This window comes from Phalangium opilio, unplaced genomic scaffold (assembly GCF_054372755.1).
Source record: "Phalangium opilio isolate 3A_F unplaced genomic scaffold, DU_Popi_V2 ptg000352l_1, whole genome shotgun sequence".
Taxonomy (NCBI): domain Eukaryota; kingdom Metazoa; phylum Arthropoda; class Arachnida; order Opiliones; family Phalangiidae; genus Phalangium; species Phalangium opilio.
Genome location: NW_028324228.1, coordinates 1,373,252 through 1,388,016, shown reverse-complemented (window position 1 = coordinate 1,388,016; position 14,765 = coordinate 1,373,252). Strand labels below are relative to the sequence as shown.

General features: G+C 37.2%; 1 protein-coding gene across 1 annotated transcript; it reads right to left on the bottom strand.

Moving 5' to 3' along the window:
• Window positions 1-11,285: 11,285 nt before the first annotated feature.
• On the bottom strand, window positions 11,286-13,346 carry LOC149602782 (uncharacterized). The gene is made up of 2 exons (XM_089860181.1): window positions 13,068-13,346; window positions 11,286-11,734 (listed from the first exon to the last, which is right to left on the bottom strand). Exons 1-2 carry the CDS (start codon window positions 13,292-13,294, stop codon window positions 11,485-11,487), a joined length of 477 nt encoding a protein of 158 aa, XP_089716307.1. The 5' UTR covers window positions 13,295-13,346; the 3' UTR covers window positions 11,286-11,484.
• Window positions 13,347-14,765: the final 1,419 nt, after the last annotated feature.

Here is a 14,765-nt window from a genome sequence, read left to right as displayed (position 1 = left end):
AATCGCGCTGCATATTTCTGCCAGTACAGACAATTAACAGTTAATAAACAGAAAATGTAGAAACGGCAGACAATTTGCAGTTCTGGAATTTCTGTGAAATTTTCGCGTTTTTCGAGCTGCAGAAAATGTAGCCTTAATGTATACATATTACACCGTGGTAGCGATAAAAAAGCGCGTATGCAGATGAATTACAGCTTAAAATTTTTGTACGGGTTGCCATTAAATCTGATCATTTTCGATACATTTTCTTGATTTTTTTTTTCTTAGAAATTTGGAAAAAAAAGTGTAACAAAATTCATTTAAGCCAGTGGTTTTTTAATTAGTTCAATTTTCTAGCATTGTTCAATTATTTTTTTTTCATATGATTCTTAAGCCTTTGCGCTATGCTTGGATGCTGTGTTGTGATAGTGGGTGGGATTCAAGAATCAGTCGTATAAAGTAAAGAGGGATGGTAAAACAGTGGAAATTAAATTTCACAGAATTGTTGTGAAAAGGAGAACAATTTAAGTTATAAATCGAAAATGTTGGAACTACAAAGACGGGGATATGTAACATGCATTTTGTTAGTGTGTATCGGACCCTGGTCGGGAATCGGCGGCCCTCGCGGGGAAAGCGCTCTTTTTTTTGTGGGGTTGCTCTCGTGGTTTTGCCCGGCGCTGCTTGGATACCGACATTATTTGCGAAGCCGACACTAAGCCTTGGTTATTAAGGGAAATATTTTCGACATTATCATTTTTTAAAGCTTCAATGTGCATGTGTTTTCTCCAGTAGGATTTAAATATAATTCCCATATTTTTACAAACTTATTTAAGATACAATATTTCTAGTTTATCATAGTTTATATTCAAATTTACTCCCTTATCTACAATCCCAGCTATTTCTCCGTAGGCCGATGGCGTCGTCTGCTATTATATCCACGACGCACGACAAGCGCATGCGTGCATAAATTTGCGAAAAGGTCTATTCTAATCTCTATTTTTTATTATACTTTTTGAGTTTTCATAGGGGAGGGGTTAATATGTCTTGCCCGACTTGTTAAATTAAAATTTTCATCAATATTGTTTTATGAGATGCAATGTTTTATTTTATTTATTTATTTTGTTTTGTGAATTTGACTGAAAGGGTTCCTTCTTTTCACACGTCATGACAGTATTTCATTTCCACTGTATATCCGAAGAGATAGATTTTATTATCTATTTTAGTACCTTTCTTACTATCTTGATTAGTAATTTTAAAAGACGGAGGCCATAAAGGCCATCTATAGAACACAAGTCTCGCGTTTGGTGGGGGGGGGGGGTCTCAGGAAACCACTTGCTTAGTTTTCATAAATGAGGGGTTAAATACATCTTACCCAATTTGTTAAATTTAAATTTCAATCAATTTTGCTTTTACTAGATGCAATATTTGGTTGTTTTGTTGTTGAATTTTACATGTACATTAAAATATTTCATGACTCAGGAACTCGTGAGAAATGGTTTTTCTCAGTTCGTAATTAAAAATGCTCTTTGACTATTATATAAATATGCATATATAATAAGTCAACTTAGTTATTCAATTAAAAGCTATTGTTAAATGAAGTAGAAGTAAAAGTAATTAGTAGGGCGTAGTTTAAGTCAAGGAAAGAGCAATAACAAATAGATCTCAAGTTTTTGAGAGTTTATGGAAATAACGAAAAATGTGGTGCCACAAAAACCTTAATTTCGGCAGTCTAAATGTCAAAAGGAGCATGACGGGTTCAAACAATAGTTTGATATTATTCGTTTTGGAATGTGCTCAAAACGAAAATTAACTAACCAATATATTTGACTTGATTTTCTTCATATTTAATTTTAAAAGGGTTAGTAAAGCCCAATATATTTTTCTACAATAGAAGGCTGAAGGTATGACCGCACTAGGCGTAAATTTTTGCTACGCTCGCCACACACCCGAAGAAAAAACACAGTCCTCACTTCTAAATTTAGGTCGGCTCGCCGGCGTTTCGCATGTGAGCCAGAGATTCTCGCTGATTGGATGTACGCCACCCAAGCTGACGAGACCGACGTGAAAAGTTCGGCTTGGCAAATATTTTTTGTCTCTTTCGCTTCGTTCGCAATACGGGGCGAGCGAAAATTTACACCTAGTGCGTACGTAAAACCTTTAAAAACACCATTTAACCCAGTTTTCTTTTTCCAGAGCTTGATCTTGGTGAAATTTTTACAGAATTCACATCAAACTCGTATCAAATCGCTTCGTAGAAAGTTGGCAACGGAAAGTAGTCACAACTTCCATCACCGAAATAATTATTGCAGAAACGTTTAACAACGCCCAAAGAAAAAATACTGCTCCTACATCATCTAATTTCAACGGGTCTTGCGACGGCGTCGTATTAGGCACCCAAGTATTTTTTTCCACGAGAAATTTGTTAGTCATGATGCATTTATACGTACAGCGTGATTCTACTTGCCTCAATATTCTGTAAAAAAATCCAATATTAAATATGATACAGCATAAGTTCATAAGATATGTTCCATAAGTTGGTCACTAGTTACTGAGAGCTTGTCATAAAATGGCGTAGGTCATAGATTCTCGTCAAGCGACGTCTGGTGAGGCTAGTACAGACTAAATGGGAAGAGGGACTGCAAAATTAACCGAGTGTAGGCAATTCTCGCTTGTCGTTCTTGAACTAGCTCGAGCTGTAAGTCTCTAGCATTACAAACAGGAATACATAGATTTACTACTGGGAATCTTTAAGAGGCCATAGACCCCACACAAATATCTGATTGACTGTGAGGGGAAGCGCCAAAAACTTTTAAACCACTTGCTCCTCCTTTCTCGCGTCTCATTGGTTATGCGAATATGTGGGACAGATCGAGATCATGACCTTTTAAGCTGTCGTCTGCATCAGTTTCGGCTCTGAAATGGTCGGGAAGTGCGAGAACTTGGAACAGTTTGACGTTAACGACGTTTTTGAGGCGGAAATTTCTCTAACTGTAACTAAAGTCGACGATTTAGAAGTTAGTGTAGCTCGAAATTCAGTATTGAAAACGAATGCTATAATAAATAATTTTGAGAAAAGATGACGTTTATCTCCCCTTAAACCCTAAGCCTTTGCATAGGGATACTGATGTTTTGTTTTTGTATAACTTTGGTGAAGAGTGGAAGGAATTAAATTGTTACTCCACCCAATATCGAGTTCTTAACTGAAAGCAAGTCTCCAAGTATTTTCGCCTTTTTTTTTCAGAAAAATAATCCTAGGTCTACTCGTTCAGACGACGTATCATGTTTACATCTGGGTTCACCGCGCATAGGTCGCGGGAGTCGCGGCGCAGGTCGAAAATACGTCAAATAAATTATGCATGACGTCAACGGTGACGGTTTCTACACCTCCACCCCTTTCCGTCAGACACCCTGGCCCATAAAATGGCCTCTTAAAGATTCCAAGTACTAAATCTATGTATTCCTGTTACAAAGTATGTGTCATACTAGGAATGCATGGAGGGGGGTTGGAATGGCTAAAGGGGCTCCCGGTGTTCCCTTGATGATGGAAACATATGGCGAGGCCTTATTTATTTTTTTGAAATGTGTTGGCTTAGCCATCTCCTGAAGGCGGTAAATGTCTAGTCGTTTCAAACTAGGGACCGAGCGGATAGAGGGTGGAGTTAGCGGAAGAATGTTCCCTTTTTTTGCAGCCAATGAAAATATTTAAGGGGGAAATAATCGTATTTCGTCAGTCTATGACGTCGCTAACATAAAATAAGCCACGCCAGATGTTTCCAAGATCATTTCACGCCTATTATGATTAGACCTTGGCCATTCCAACTCCCCTCCATTCATTCCTGGTCATACTTAAGGCACATATTTTATATACTCATATGTACAGATAATGGTTATTATTGCTATCACATTTATTTGAGTGAAAAATTTAAATGACTGATTAGTTTAGTTTAAATGAGAGGCATTTAACGCGTGAAGGGCTATTAATGTGCCATTTTATTTTGGGCATTCTCATAGATGCCTTCTATTTGTGCTCACTGATGCCTTCTGCACCAGTCTCCTCTGCGATTTTCTAGTCATCCAGTTTCTTGACTGAGAAAGTTATTAAGGAGAAGTATATACAATTCTTAAAGGAAGGGACCACCGTTATTAAAAGCCTTTTTAAATAAAAATACTCACACTTGGTTAATCAGTTCTTTGTCACGCGCAGAAAGAGTTCGATTAAGTGGCAGTGTAACGACGGACGAACTGAGAGATTCTTGCCCAATATAGTAGCTTTTTTGGAATCCATCGTCTTCCAGGGTTTCAAAAGCCAACTTAGCCACTCCGATCATGAACAGCTCGCTAACGATGAAGGCCTTCTTTCCATCCCATATTTCATCGAAGATGGTACCTTCCGACAACAAACTAACAACATCCACAACGCCGTTTGTCTCAGTCAATCTTTTCTTCAAACGTTTCATTACGTCATCATGTTTTGACTGTAAAATATAAATTATACGAAACCAAATACCCTAATCCTACCAACCGATCAAAATCGGTTTATTGACAAAGATAAGGGAAATCACTAAAAACTTACCATTTTCAAAATTAGCAAGTGATCGTTGGTTAAAAGAAGTACACGAGGTTCCATTAAAGGATGTTGCAGTAACTGAGCAAAAGTGTCAATCCTAATGTAACCAGAATCTGTAAACTTGGATTTGCAGTTACTCGTTATGTAAATGGATACAACGAATGCGAATACGAGATAGAATGACAGCATTATTCTTGCCGATTCCCGTGGTTTCACCCAATTTAAAGGCAATCCTGCGTAATTTAATAAAACTCAAAAACCACAACCAATCGACCACAATCCGGCATGTAAACTACCTTGATAAAGGAAAGGTCTTAGATGTGCGGACAATATACCACAAAATGTTAAAATGGACGAGGTCTTCTTGAACAGAACACGAATAATTGTACAATGAACAAAGACAACAAGAAAAATGGTGAAGAAAAGAAGAACAGTAACCTGAGAACGAAATTGAACGTGAAAATTAGAATGATGTGGTGATTAGGAACTCAATTCTGAATCACATGTGCTCATGCTTGGGCTTGTAGATATGGCCTGACACCCTTCCGTAATATTAAACGAAAATTTTAAAGATTTTAGGCTTAGCGTCCCATAGAAATAGCACGAGGTTTTTGGTGGTCCATGCACTCCATCGAATATTAATCAAGGCTCGAGAAAATATAGTTTACAAAACCGTTGCTAACCTGATTTTGTATCTTTAGTGCACTTGAAACGTTTGTAGCAGTGTATTTATCGGGGGGCTTCGTAACAATGACGCTTTTGCCAGTTTCAAACCAAGATGAACTCTCGAAAAAAACAAAGCGTTCAAGACCAATATTCATATCGACAGGCAAGTAGATCATATCAACTCCCTGGAACACACGGAATTATATTAGTCGATTTAATATGCAACTTTTTCCTTTATCTTAATGTTTTATGTATCTAAGGACCGAGTAGCGTCAATAGGTCAAAAATTGCGTCAAATTCCTATTTTGGATGACACCCTTCCGTAATATTAATTGAAAAATAGGTTTATGACCGCATTGTTCATTTGATTTATAAAACCTTTTTCGGCAGTGAACGCGTATAACAAGAAAGATCAAAGAGGGAAGGAGCAAGGTAACTATAACGGCTCATCCCGATATCTCTCTCTCTATCTCTCTCTCTCTCTATCTCTCTCTCTCTCTCTCTCTCTATCTCTCTCTCTCTCTCTCTCTCTCTCTCTCACGCGTACCTACCTCGCGCACAGCCGAGAAGCCAGAGGATAGCTCGGTCTCTCCGAGACTCCTCATACGTGCTCACTGGGCTCGGAAATGAATGACTTGGAGCCACTAATAGCGCCACGCCACTTTTGACAAGCCCCCATATATATTTCCCTCACGCTAGGAGACACTGCTAGAGGCATGACCAAGTTGGCTGGCCTCTCACATGCAGTGAGTTTGGGCTGCCTCTAGAAGTGACTCGTGGCGTGAAGAAAATTGTACAGCATGGAGTTGTACCCCTGGAAGTTTATTTCTCCTAATGTATTATTCATATTGGTAAATTGATTTGGTCTATATATATTATAATAAAAACTTTCGTCCCCACTGCGACACCGTCTAAAGGATTTTAAAATTATTTTTCGAAAATATCAATCACCCTCCCCCAGCTTAGAAAAAATGTACGACTCTTCGTTCTTATATCGATTTTAAAACTTTTAAATTACCAGATCGGTAGTAAGTGATGATTTTTACCTCTCCGTGTGACGTAGTCCAGGAGAGGTTCTGTAACGGCCGTGTCTGTGTGTGTGTGTGTCTGTGTGTCTGTGTGTCTGTGTGTCTGTCCGTTGTTACACCCACGTGACCGCGTTCGCAGTTTCCAAATCGGAGCAAACGTGTTCGCCATTTCCGAACTGCATTCACAGTCACGGAAACGGCTCCTCTACTTGAGTTCTCACACCACCATCTTCTGGTCCTCGTCCATTCCACTTGGACACCAGTCTGTACATACTGGCTACTAATCACCACCATCTTCTGGTCTTTGTCCAACCCACTTGGACACCAGTCTGTACATACTGGCTACTAATCACCACCATCTTCTGGTCTTTGTCCAATCCACTTGGACACCAGTCTGTACATACTGGCTCCTAAACACCACCATCCACTAGTCTTCCGTCTATTCCACATAGACACCAATCTGTATCATTGGCTTCTAACACCACCATCCACTGGTCTTCCGTCTATTCCACATAGACACCAATCTGTATCATTGGCTTCTACTCCATTATCATCGTTTGGTTTTAGGATATACGCGGCGATCAGCTAGGGTTACGAGAAACGTCTAGCCTCCCTAAGGTGGGATCGCCACCAAAGGTTTTCGCAATTGCGCTTTTTCCTTACTATTATAATGGAAACGAATCGTATATATACCCCAAAATTTGAAGAAAGTGGGCAAGAGGGGTACCCTTCACTTTAAACGTCAATATTAGCAAAGTTTGAGATGATATTAGGTATAACGTTATTTTAAACGATTTAACTATTATTAATGTTAATTATTGATGATTAAAATAATTAAAAATAATTATATTTATTTAAATATTAAAGATAAACCTCTCGTGCAAAGAGAGAGATTATCATCGCCTCCTATATCTACCAAGGCCCGTGCATGCGATATATTTCATTCATTGCCTCCTATATCTATCAAGGCCCGTGCATTGCGATATATTTTCCAAAACAACAACCAAAATGGGAAGCTCCTCTCAGAAACATAATAATTTCTTTTCTCTGTATATGAAATGAAAATATGGATAATATTGCGCTCCTTCTTTAATGGTATCAATCTTTGCCTGTCTATTAATATTTTACGTAGTAGTAATACGTTTTTAGCGAAGTCTAGAGAGGATAAACATAAGCGAGATTGTTTCGGAAAACAAATACTGCTTCCACTAATGGGTTTATACTCCTTGTTACTCTTGTTGTCTGTGTGTGTCCGTCCATTGTTACACTAGTGCGTCGCGTTAGCAGTTAGCCTTGTGTTGATGTGTTAAGAAATCATACAGAACCTTAATATTCCCTTTTTCCATAATATAAAGTGAATATGTGGAAGTATTTTTCGTAATTATGATGCATTTAGTACTTTTGCAGCTTTAAAGCTCTGTTTCATTTTGATATTCCAAAGATGTTTTTTTAATATTGTTATTTGAAATGGCTGTTTATATATTGCTTAAGCTATACTACATCTGTATATAGAATAATCCTTGGTTTAGTGATTTCATGAAGCAAACTAAGACCTAGACTCCGGCGCGTATAACAAGTACTATCCGCAATTGGCTTAGTGAAACAAAGAGTAAATAATTGAGGCTTTGATTTTCGTGTCTGAAATGAACAGACATCAACGTTTCAGAGTGAGCCGAAAGTTAAATACACTCTTAAATAATAATAATAAGATTAGTAAAAGGGCTAATGGTAAACGGGTAGGATCTACAGACTTATTATTCTCTTTATGGTGCGCATTGACTATTAGTGCGTCTAGCTACAATTTAGCTTTGGTGTTATTTAACGTTAACATTCATGTTGGCAAACTAAGAATATTGTTGAGGTGAGACGAGACGATAGTGTTTACACTGCAAACCAGTTGTGAATGTAGCTTTCAGAATATAGGGTAAACAGCTGAAGCGTAGACTTCATTTCCTGTTCTTTTCCCCATTGACTGATTTCCATGTGTCCAAGATTTATCCTTATTGGATGTGAAATGTCGCCTGCTTTACTGTACATTCGCTATGTTTGGAATACTGCTTCAATATTTCGTAAATTTTTACTTCAAAAAAGTGAAATAATTCCATATCTAGGTAAATACGTTTGTAGTAGTAGACCTCTTGACACGGAGAGGTAATATTTTGGTTTTCCCAACTTGTTCCATTCCAATTTCCTTCCACACGTAAGATCTATTTACAACTCTGGAAATTTCATTTGTACATAATTCAGTAGCGCAGATCGCTGAATTCACAAGAGTAGTTCCCTAAATTCGACAAAAATTAATTGGATGCAGTAATGACATATTTTAAATTATTTTTCTTACCTCGATAATGCCAACTGTTAACACTTCCATTTTGTAGTCGAAGAGACCAAAGTAACTTACGTTTATTACGAAAACCGTGAATTCAAAGTTGGTATATAGAATTATACGTGCTCTTGGGTTGCGAGACTAGAAAGGAATGTGCCGGAACGCTTCAGAAAACTCGTTCGTAGAGCTTGGTCTTGAATATGGAATGAAATAACGAAAACTGAGGGGATGGACATTCGATGGAGTCAGGTGTTAAAACTCTTGGATGTTTGAGAACAGAATCAGGCCTTAAATGATTTGGAGGGAATCCCAACTCTGCGTAAAAGCTGAGCACTTTGGAGCGACCGTGCGACGCCACATCCGCTGGTGTACAAGTTAGTCGAAAATAGTAAGATAGCGTAGTTAAAGGAACTTTAAATCTCTCCTGAGAATCCTGATTGGTGAGCTGGGTTGTTTGATTTAAATCAGTTTAAATCACTGATTCAAATCATGATTTAAATCAAGCGATTTTTTTTAAAAAAATCATTTGATTAAAATCAAGAATATATTTTTATTTTAAAAAAAATGTTTTCTAAGATTCCAAGGAGTAGTTTAAGTAACTCGAGAAGAAACTTAACTAGAAAAGACCTAAAATTAAAAATAATCATGGTTTTGGTGTATTTTATTGTAAGTTTTTCCCAGAACTCCAGTTTGTCTTGCTGGAAAGGCTAGGAAATGAAATAGCGGTCAAGCTAGTCTTTTTATACAAGCATTTGAATAGTAATAATATCCAATAGCTGCTTAAATGTCATGATTATTTTGCTTTTGGTTAATTTTGACTCAAAAGTTTTCATATTGGTAATATACTATCTATTAGTTCAATAAAAATCAAAAAAATCAAATAAATCAATTTAAATCAAAAAAATCGATTTTTTTGATTTTTTTGAAAAAATCAAAAAAATCAACAACCCAATGGTGAGTTTAAAATTTTGCTCATGCGCAAAGAGAAAATGCGATTTTCCTATCGTTCATAAGGTTGGAAGGTTAAAAGCTGCTGAACGGGCGCCTAGCTTTGTGGAAGGTAAGAGATGGAAAAAATTCATAAGGAGTAATTGTTCATTTCCATGGTTAAGCTACCAACCCCTCTCGTGCAAAAATTTATTTCCTGTGGAAAACTTTATAATGGAATTCATAGAAATCAATAAATTTCGACGTACTTATGGCCGAGTAATAGGAAAACAGCAATGCAAAGTTTAATTTACATTTTTTAACCTTTTAAGCCGGTCGTTCAACAAACGTTTTACTTAACTTTAACTATTTGGTATGAAATTCATTGTATTACTCGAGACTTTGAAAGCGTCCTCGGGATTTTGTGTGCGAGTTTTTGTTTCGCATAAGATCGAGTTTTGAAAATTTAAACGATTTTATACGTGATTTTTACACATTTTACATGTGAATTTTACACTAAAACGTGATTTTTACACATTTAACACGTGATTTTACACTTAAAAGTGCCTTTTGAATTTGAAACGTGATTTTTACATTTTCAGTTAGAATTTCGTGATTTTCACCAAGGATGATAATCCTTGTTTTGACCAACAAAGTTTATTGAATATCGATATTCGGCGATATTTTTTAAGATTTTAGACAAAATTTCAGACGAATTAGCGGAATTTTGACAAAATGTTACCCCCACGGTTGATTTATTTCTTATAAAGTTGTAAAAAAATTTTAAATATGGTTAAATAAGCGTCAAACATTTTCCGTTTTCTCCACGAAGCTAAAGGCTATCAAAACTTTGAGCTTTGAAGTACTTTAGGAGTAAACCAAGCGTGAAATTGTTTTCGTTATAATTTACGAACCGTGACGCTTAAAGACTCAAGTTAAACTAGAATAGTTTTTAAATCCTGTCCTACCTGGAGATTTAGAAAATCATTTCGAAGGGAAATCACATCTTCAGTTTGTTTCTCGTGAGGCTTTTTTATTAAGATATCTGATTTATAAATAGGAAACATTTTTAAATTAGCGATCAGAAATGCGTAAAACCTTCCACACGGAATTTTGTTAATAAGTTTAGACCGATTTCATTCTTATTTACCTTAGAGGTTGATTACATCCGAACGTTAGGACACACCACTATATGGCAACCTGAAAAGAAACGAAACTGTCCTGACGGACAACGCAGAATCTACGTGAGAATAGGGACTTTTAAAACTATTCTGTTCCAACGTTTAATGATTTAATTTGACCTATATTTTCCGTGGCTTTTGAAATTTAAACGCTTATTTTAAGCTGGAAGGTATTGCGTGTACCATAAGTTTATAAGATATATTTCATAAGTGTGTCAATGGTAACTGTGAGCTTGTCATGAAGTGACGTTGGTGAAACGTCATAGATTCTCGTAAGGCGACGCCTGGTGAGACACTGTCAAAGGCTTAGTACAGACTAAATAGGGAGATGGAGTGTACTAAATTTTCGCTTGTCGTTCTCGAACTAGCTCGAGTTGTAAGACTCTAGCATTACAAAGTATAGGTCGAGTCATGCTTATGGAACATAGCTTATAAACTTATGGTGTACCTTTATTATTGATCGATCTGCAACAAGCATTTCTACATTTTACGAAAAAGATATTAAAATATTCCTTCATAAATTACAACGTCGAAATTAAGAAAAGCTGTTAAGGCAATAAAGATTTAAGTGAAGATTAAGGTACCTAGATTTACATTATGAATTTTTCGTCAATTTCTAGAGACAATTTAAAAGATGACCGAGGTGGTGCGCTTGAAGTTTACTGTTAAAGCTAGAAAGAATTGCAAGTATCTCGTAGTTTAGAAAAAAATGTTTTTAGCAGTTCCTTGTTATAACTGAGAACGAAATGTTGGTTGCGACCTCCATTCCTGTAGTTTTTGGAACAGAGCTTGGTGATAATTTCAAAGCATCTACATATAATTCGTGTTAAATCGCTTCCCAGAAAGTTGACAATGGAAAGTAGACAAAACTTCCATCAACGAAAGAACCAGTGCCAAACCGTTGCCAAATGTCCAAAGCAGAAATACAGCTCCAACATCATCTAATTTCAACGGATCCTGGGACGACTCCATATCCGGCTGCCAAGTTTTCTTTTGAACTAGGAAATTGTTACTCATGATACATTTATATTCAGCACGGGACTCTACTTGTTTCAAAATCCTGCAGAGAAACAGTAATATGCTACAAGATGTCCTGTATGCCACGTTTATCTAATGTAGTAATAGGGATAGATTTAATTTTAGAAGTAGGAATGGAGCACTGTTTGTATTTACTTCAGTCCGACTCATAGCCCAGTAATGAGCCCCTCCCTCCAACACGCAATAAAAAGTTTAAATTATCTTATTGGCTCACTTAAACTACGTTTTGATGACGTTTCTGAAGTGGATGGCGAAAAATACGTAATTCCTTCTCACCTCTGTCGCTATGACCCGCCTCTTCTTTCATACCCCTCCGTCCAGTGGAAGGGGGTCCGGGACTTTGACGCGCGCCCAGACTACTCTGTTCTCCATTCCTACTTCTAAAATTAAATCTATCCCTGGTAGTAATTTGATAGTTTCAAAATGACCTAAATTTCCTAGGTTCTCTTTAATTTTCCCCATAATTATTATTACTCTTTGATCCCGACTAATTAAATAATTTAGTAGTTTTCCGAAATAGAATCTTACCTCATTGCAGTTGCAAGGGTAACTGAGTAAAACCATAAGCATATCAAACCACCCGTAAGCGTGAATCGGCGGGAAATTAGCCACAGGCATTGTCTAGGTAAAACTCGGGACACAAGTCTTCCTGGTGGCACAAAAGGGAAACTTTTTTCAAATCGCGCAAGGGATGCTACCGGAAGCTTGGGAATAAATACAAGGATTAATATATATCTTAAACTTGCCTATTATAAGCTCTACTTCTATTAATACTTGTAATAATAACAAACATTGTCGTCTGCTAGTGGGGCTAAAATGTGGATTTTGAAGTTCGCATAATAAAGCCATGCGGCAACCAACACTTTTATCTTTTGTACTTATCCTATTCATAAGAAACCTGTTGTACTGTGTACACTTATCACTAAGAGTTTTTCCCATTTTCTTTAAAAATTCGAGATAATTTGCTGTTCCTAATCTTAAACAAACAACTTAAGTCTTAAAAGCCCGTACTAAACCGATTACCGCTGCCATTTATTGTAGAAGCAGACGACTGCTTAGATTTCCGGGTTATAAGGTGGTAGGGGGAATCGGGAAGGAGAGATTTGCTTCGTTTTCCCTCTAGGTGGCGTAGAACCTCAAATTTCTCTCTGGCGCCCTTGTACAATGGTGATTACCCGTGGTCTTATTGTGAATTCACGCTTACGGGTGGTTTGATATGCTTATGGTAAAACCACTAGATTATAACAATGTGCTGTGAAAGATCAATATCTTTGTTATTCATCGACTAATTATGAATAGTTTCACTTCAACACAAACATGTAAGATGTTATGGCTTATAAACTAAACAAACTTACGCTCGGTTTATCAGCTCTTTGTCACTCGGTGGTAGAGTTCGATTAAGTGGCAGTGCAACAACAGATGAGCTGAGAGATTCTTGCCCAAAATAGAAGCTTTTTTCAATGAAATCATCTTTAAGATAGCTAAACGCAAAAGGAGCTGAACCGATCATCAACAGCTCACTGATGATTACGGCCTTCTTTCCTTCCAGTATTTCATTGAATATGGTCCCTTCAGACAACATATTGACAATTTCCAGAAAACCATTTGTCTCAGTCAACCTTTCCAATAAGCGTTTCATAACGTCATCCTTCTCTGCCTGGTAAATAGAGCCATAAATTCATAAGTATGTTATACTAGCTGTTACCCGCGGCGACGCTCGCGTGTAATAAGAACTTCCATCAAAATAATACAAAGAATGGGTAGATTTTACGGATGACTAATATTTTTTTAGCACCCTAGGAGCGAAGGCACTTTGCGGTGCCCGTCAGCCCGTCGGTACATTTTTTATTATTTTTCACGCGGGCATTATTCCATAAAGAAGGGTTTCTAAGTTTCTATCCGCCATTTAAAAAGATGGTAACAAATCTAACCCCCTCTAATGGCAACCAGTGTACTAAATATTTGCGAAATCGGTTGAAACGCGTGGACTTTGCTGCATAGTGAAGATTTTTTACATTTCTGAGTGCCATAATTTCTTTTGGTGTGTTTAAATTTATTGAATTTTTTCCACTTCATAGAAAGAATAATTACCAAGTTACTCCTTCCGTAGTCAATGCATCTAAAATCAGGCAACTGTACCTACCCAAAAATTTATAGAAAAACATATTTCGGAGGTTAAGTAAAAGGTTTTCATTGGTTATTGCTCTGGATTACAGAAAACCCGGATGTATGTTTTGTCGGTTAATTTCAAAGGTTTTGTGCTATTTTGAGGAAATTCCTATCCCTTCTTTTTATTTAAGACCATTCAGCCTGTAAATAGGTTAAAGCATAAGTTTATCATGCATGATAAACTTATGGTTAAAGGAAACCAGTGTACTAAATATTTGAGAAATCGGTTGAAACCCGCGGACTTTGTTACGTAGAGAAGTTTTTTACATTTTTGGACGCCATTTATTAAGGTGGCGGCGGATTGGAAATATTTTTCTTAGTACGCGCCTACAACTTATGAGTAACGTTCCTACAAATTTTCAGCCTTCTAGGGCAAGCGGTTTGGGCTGGGCGTTGATTATCAGTCAGTCTGTCAGTCAGTCAGTCAGGACTTTGATTTATATAGATATAGATAAGTTACTGAGCGCTTGTCATGAAGTGACTATGGTGAAACGTCATAGATTCGGGTAAAGCGACACCAGGAGCAGATGACAAAGGAGTCTCGGACGCTAGCTTCCACAATGTAGAGGGCAATGGGACCCGCGTACGTCACAGCTGTAGCGGTATCGTTTGCCATAGAGGCGCTATCAGACAGAATAGCAGACGATGCTTTTGGTGGATTATATCTGGCACCAAAGGCTGCTGGGAATTTTGTTTTGTAATAACGGACTGAGGTTCGTCTTATCCGTTCGCGACATAAATATACACAATGTAATTACTATATTCAAACAGCTGTAACCGTTGTTGTTAAGATAAAAGATAAGGCTACATTTTGTGACTTTAAAACTACTAAATAGTCAAAGTACGTCCAAACTAGCAGAGAAATACATCAAAAGCCAGGTAAG

Bases quoted from the DNA above. Each gene is read 5' to 3' on its own strand.
- LOC149602782 (XM_089860181.1), bottom strand. From the start codon at position 13,294: ATGTTGTCTGAAGGGACCATATTCAATGAAATACTGGAAGGAAAGAAG. The intron at 11,735-13,067 runs GTAAGTTTGTTT...GTTTCTCTGCAG, and splicing joins AAAGAGCTGATAAACCGAGC to GATTTTGAAACAAGTAGAGT.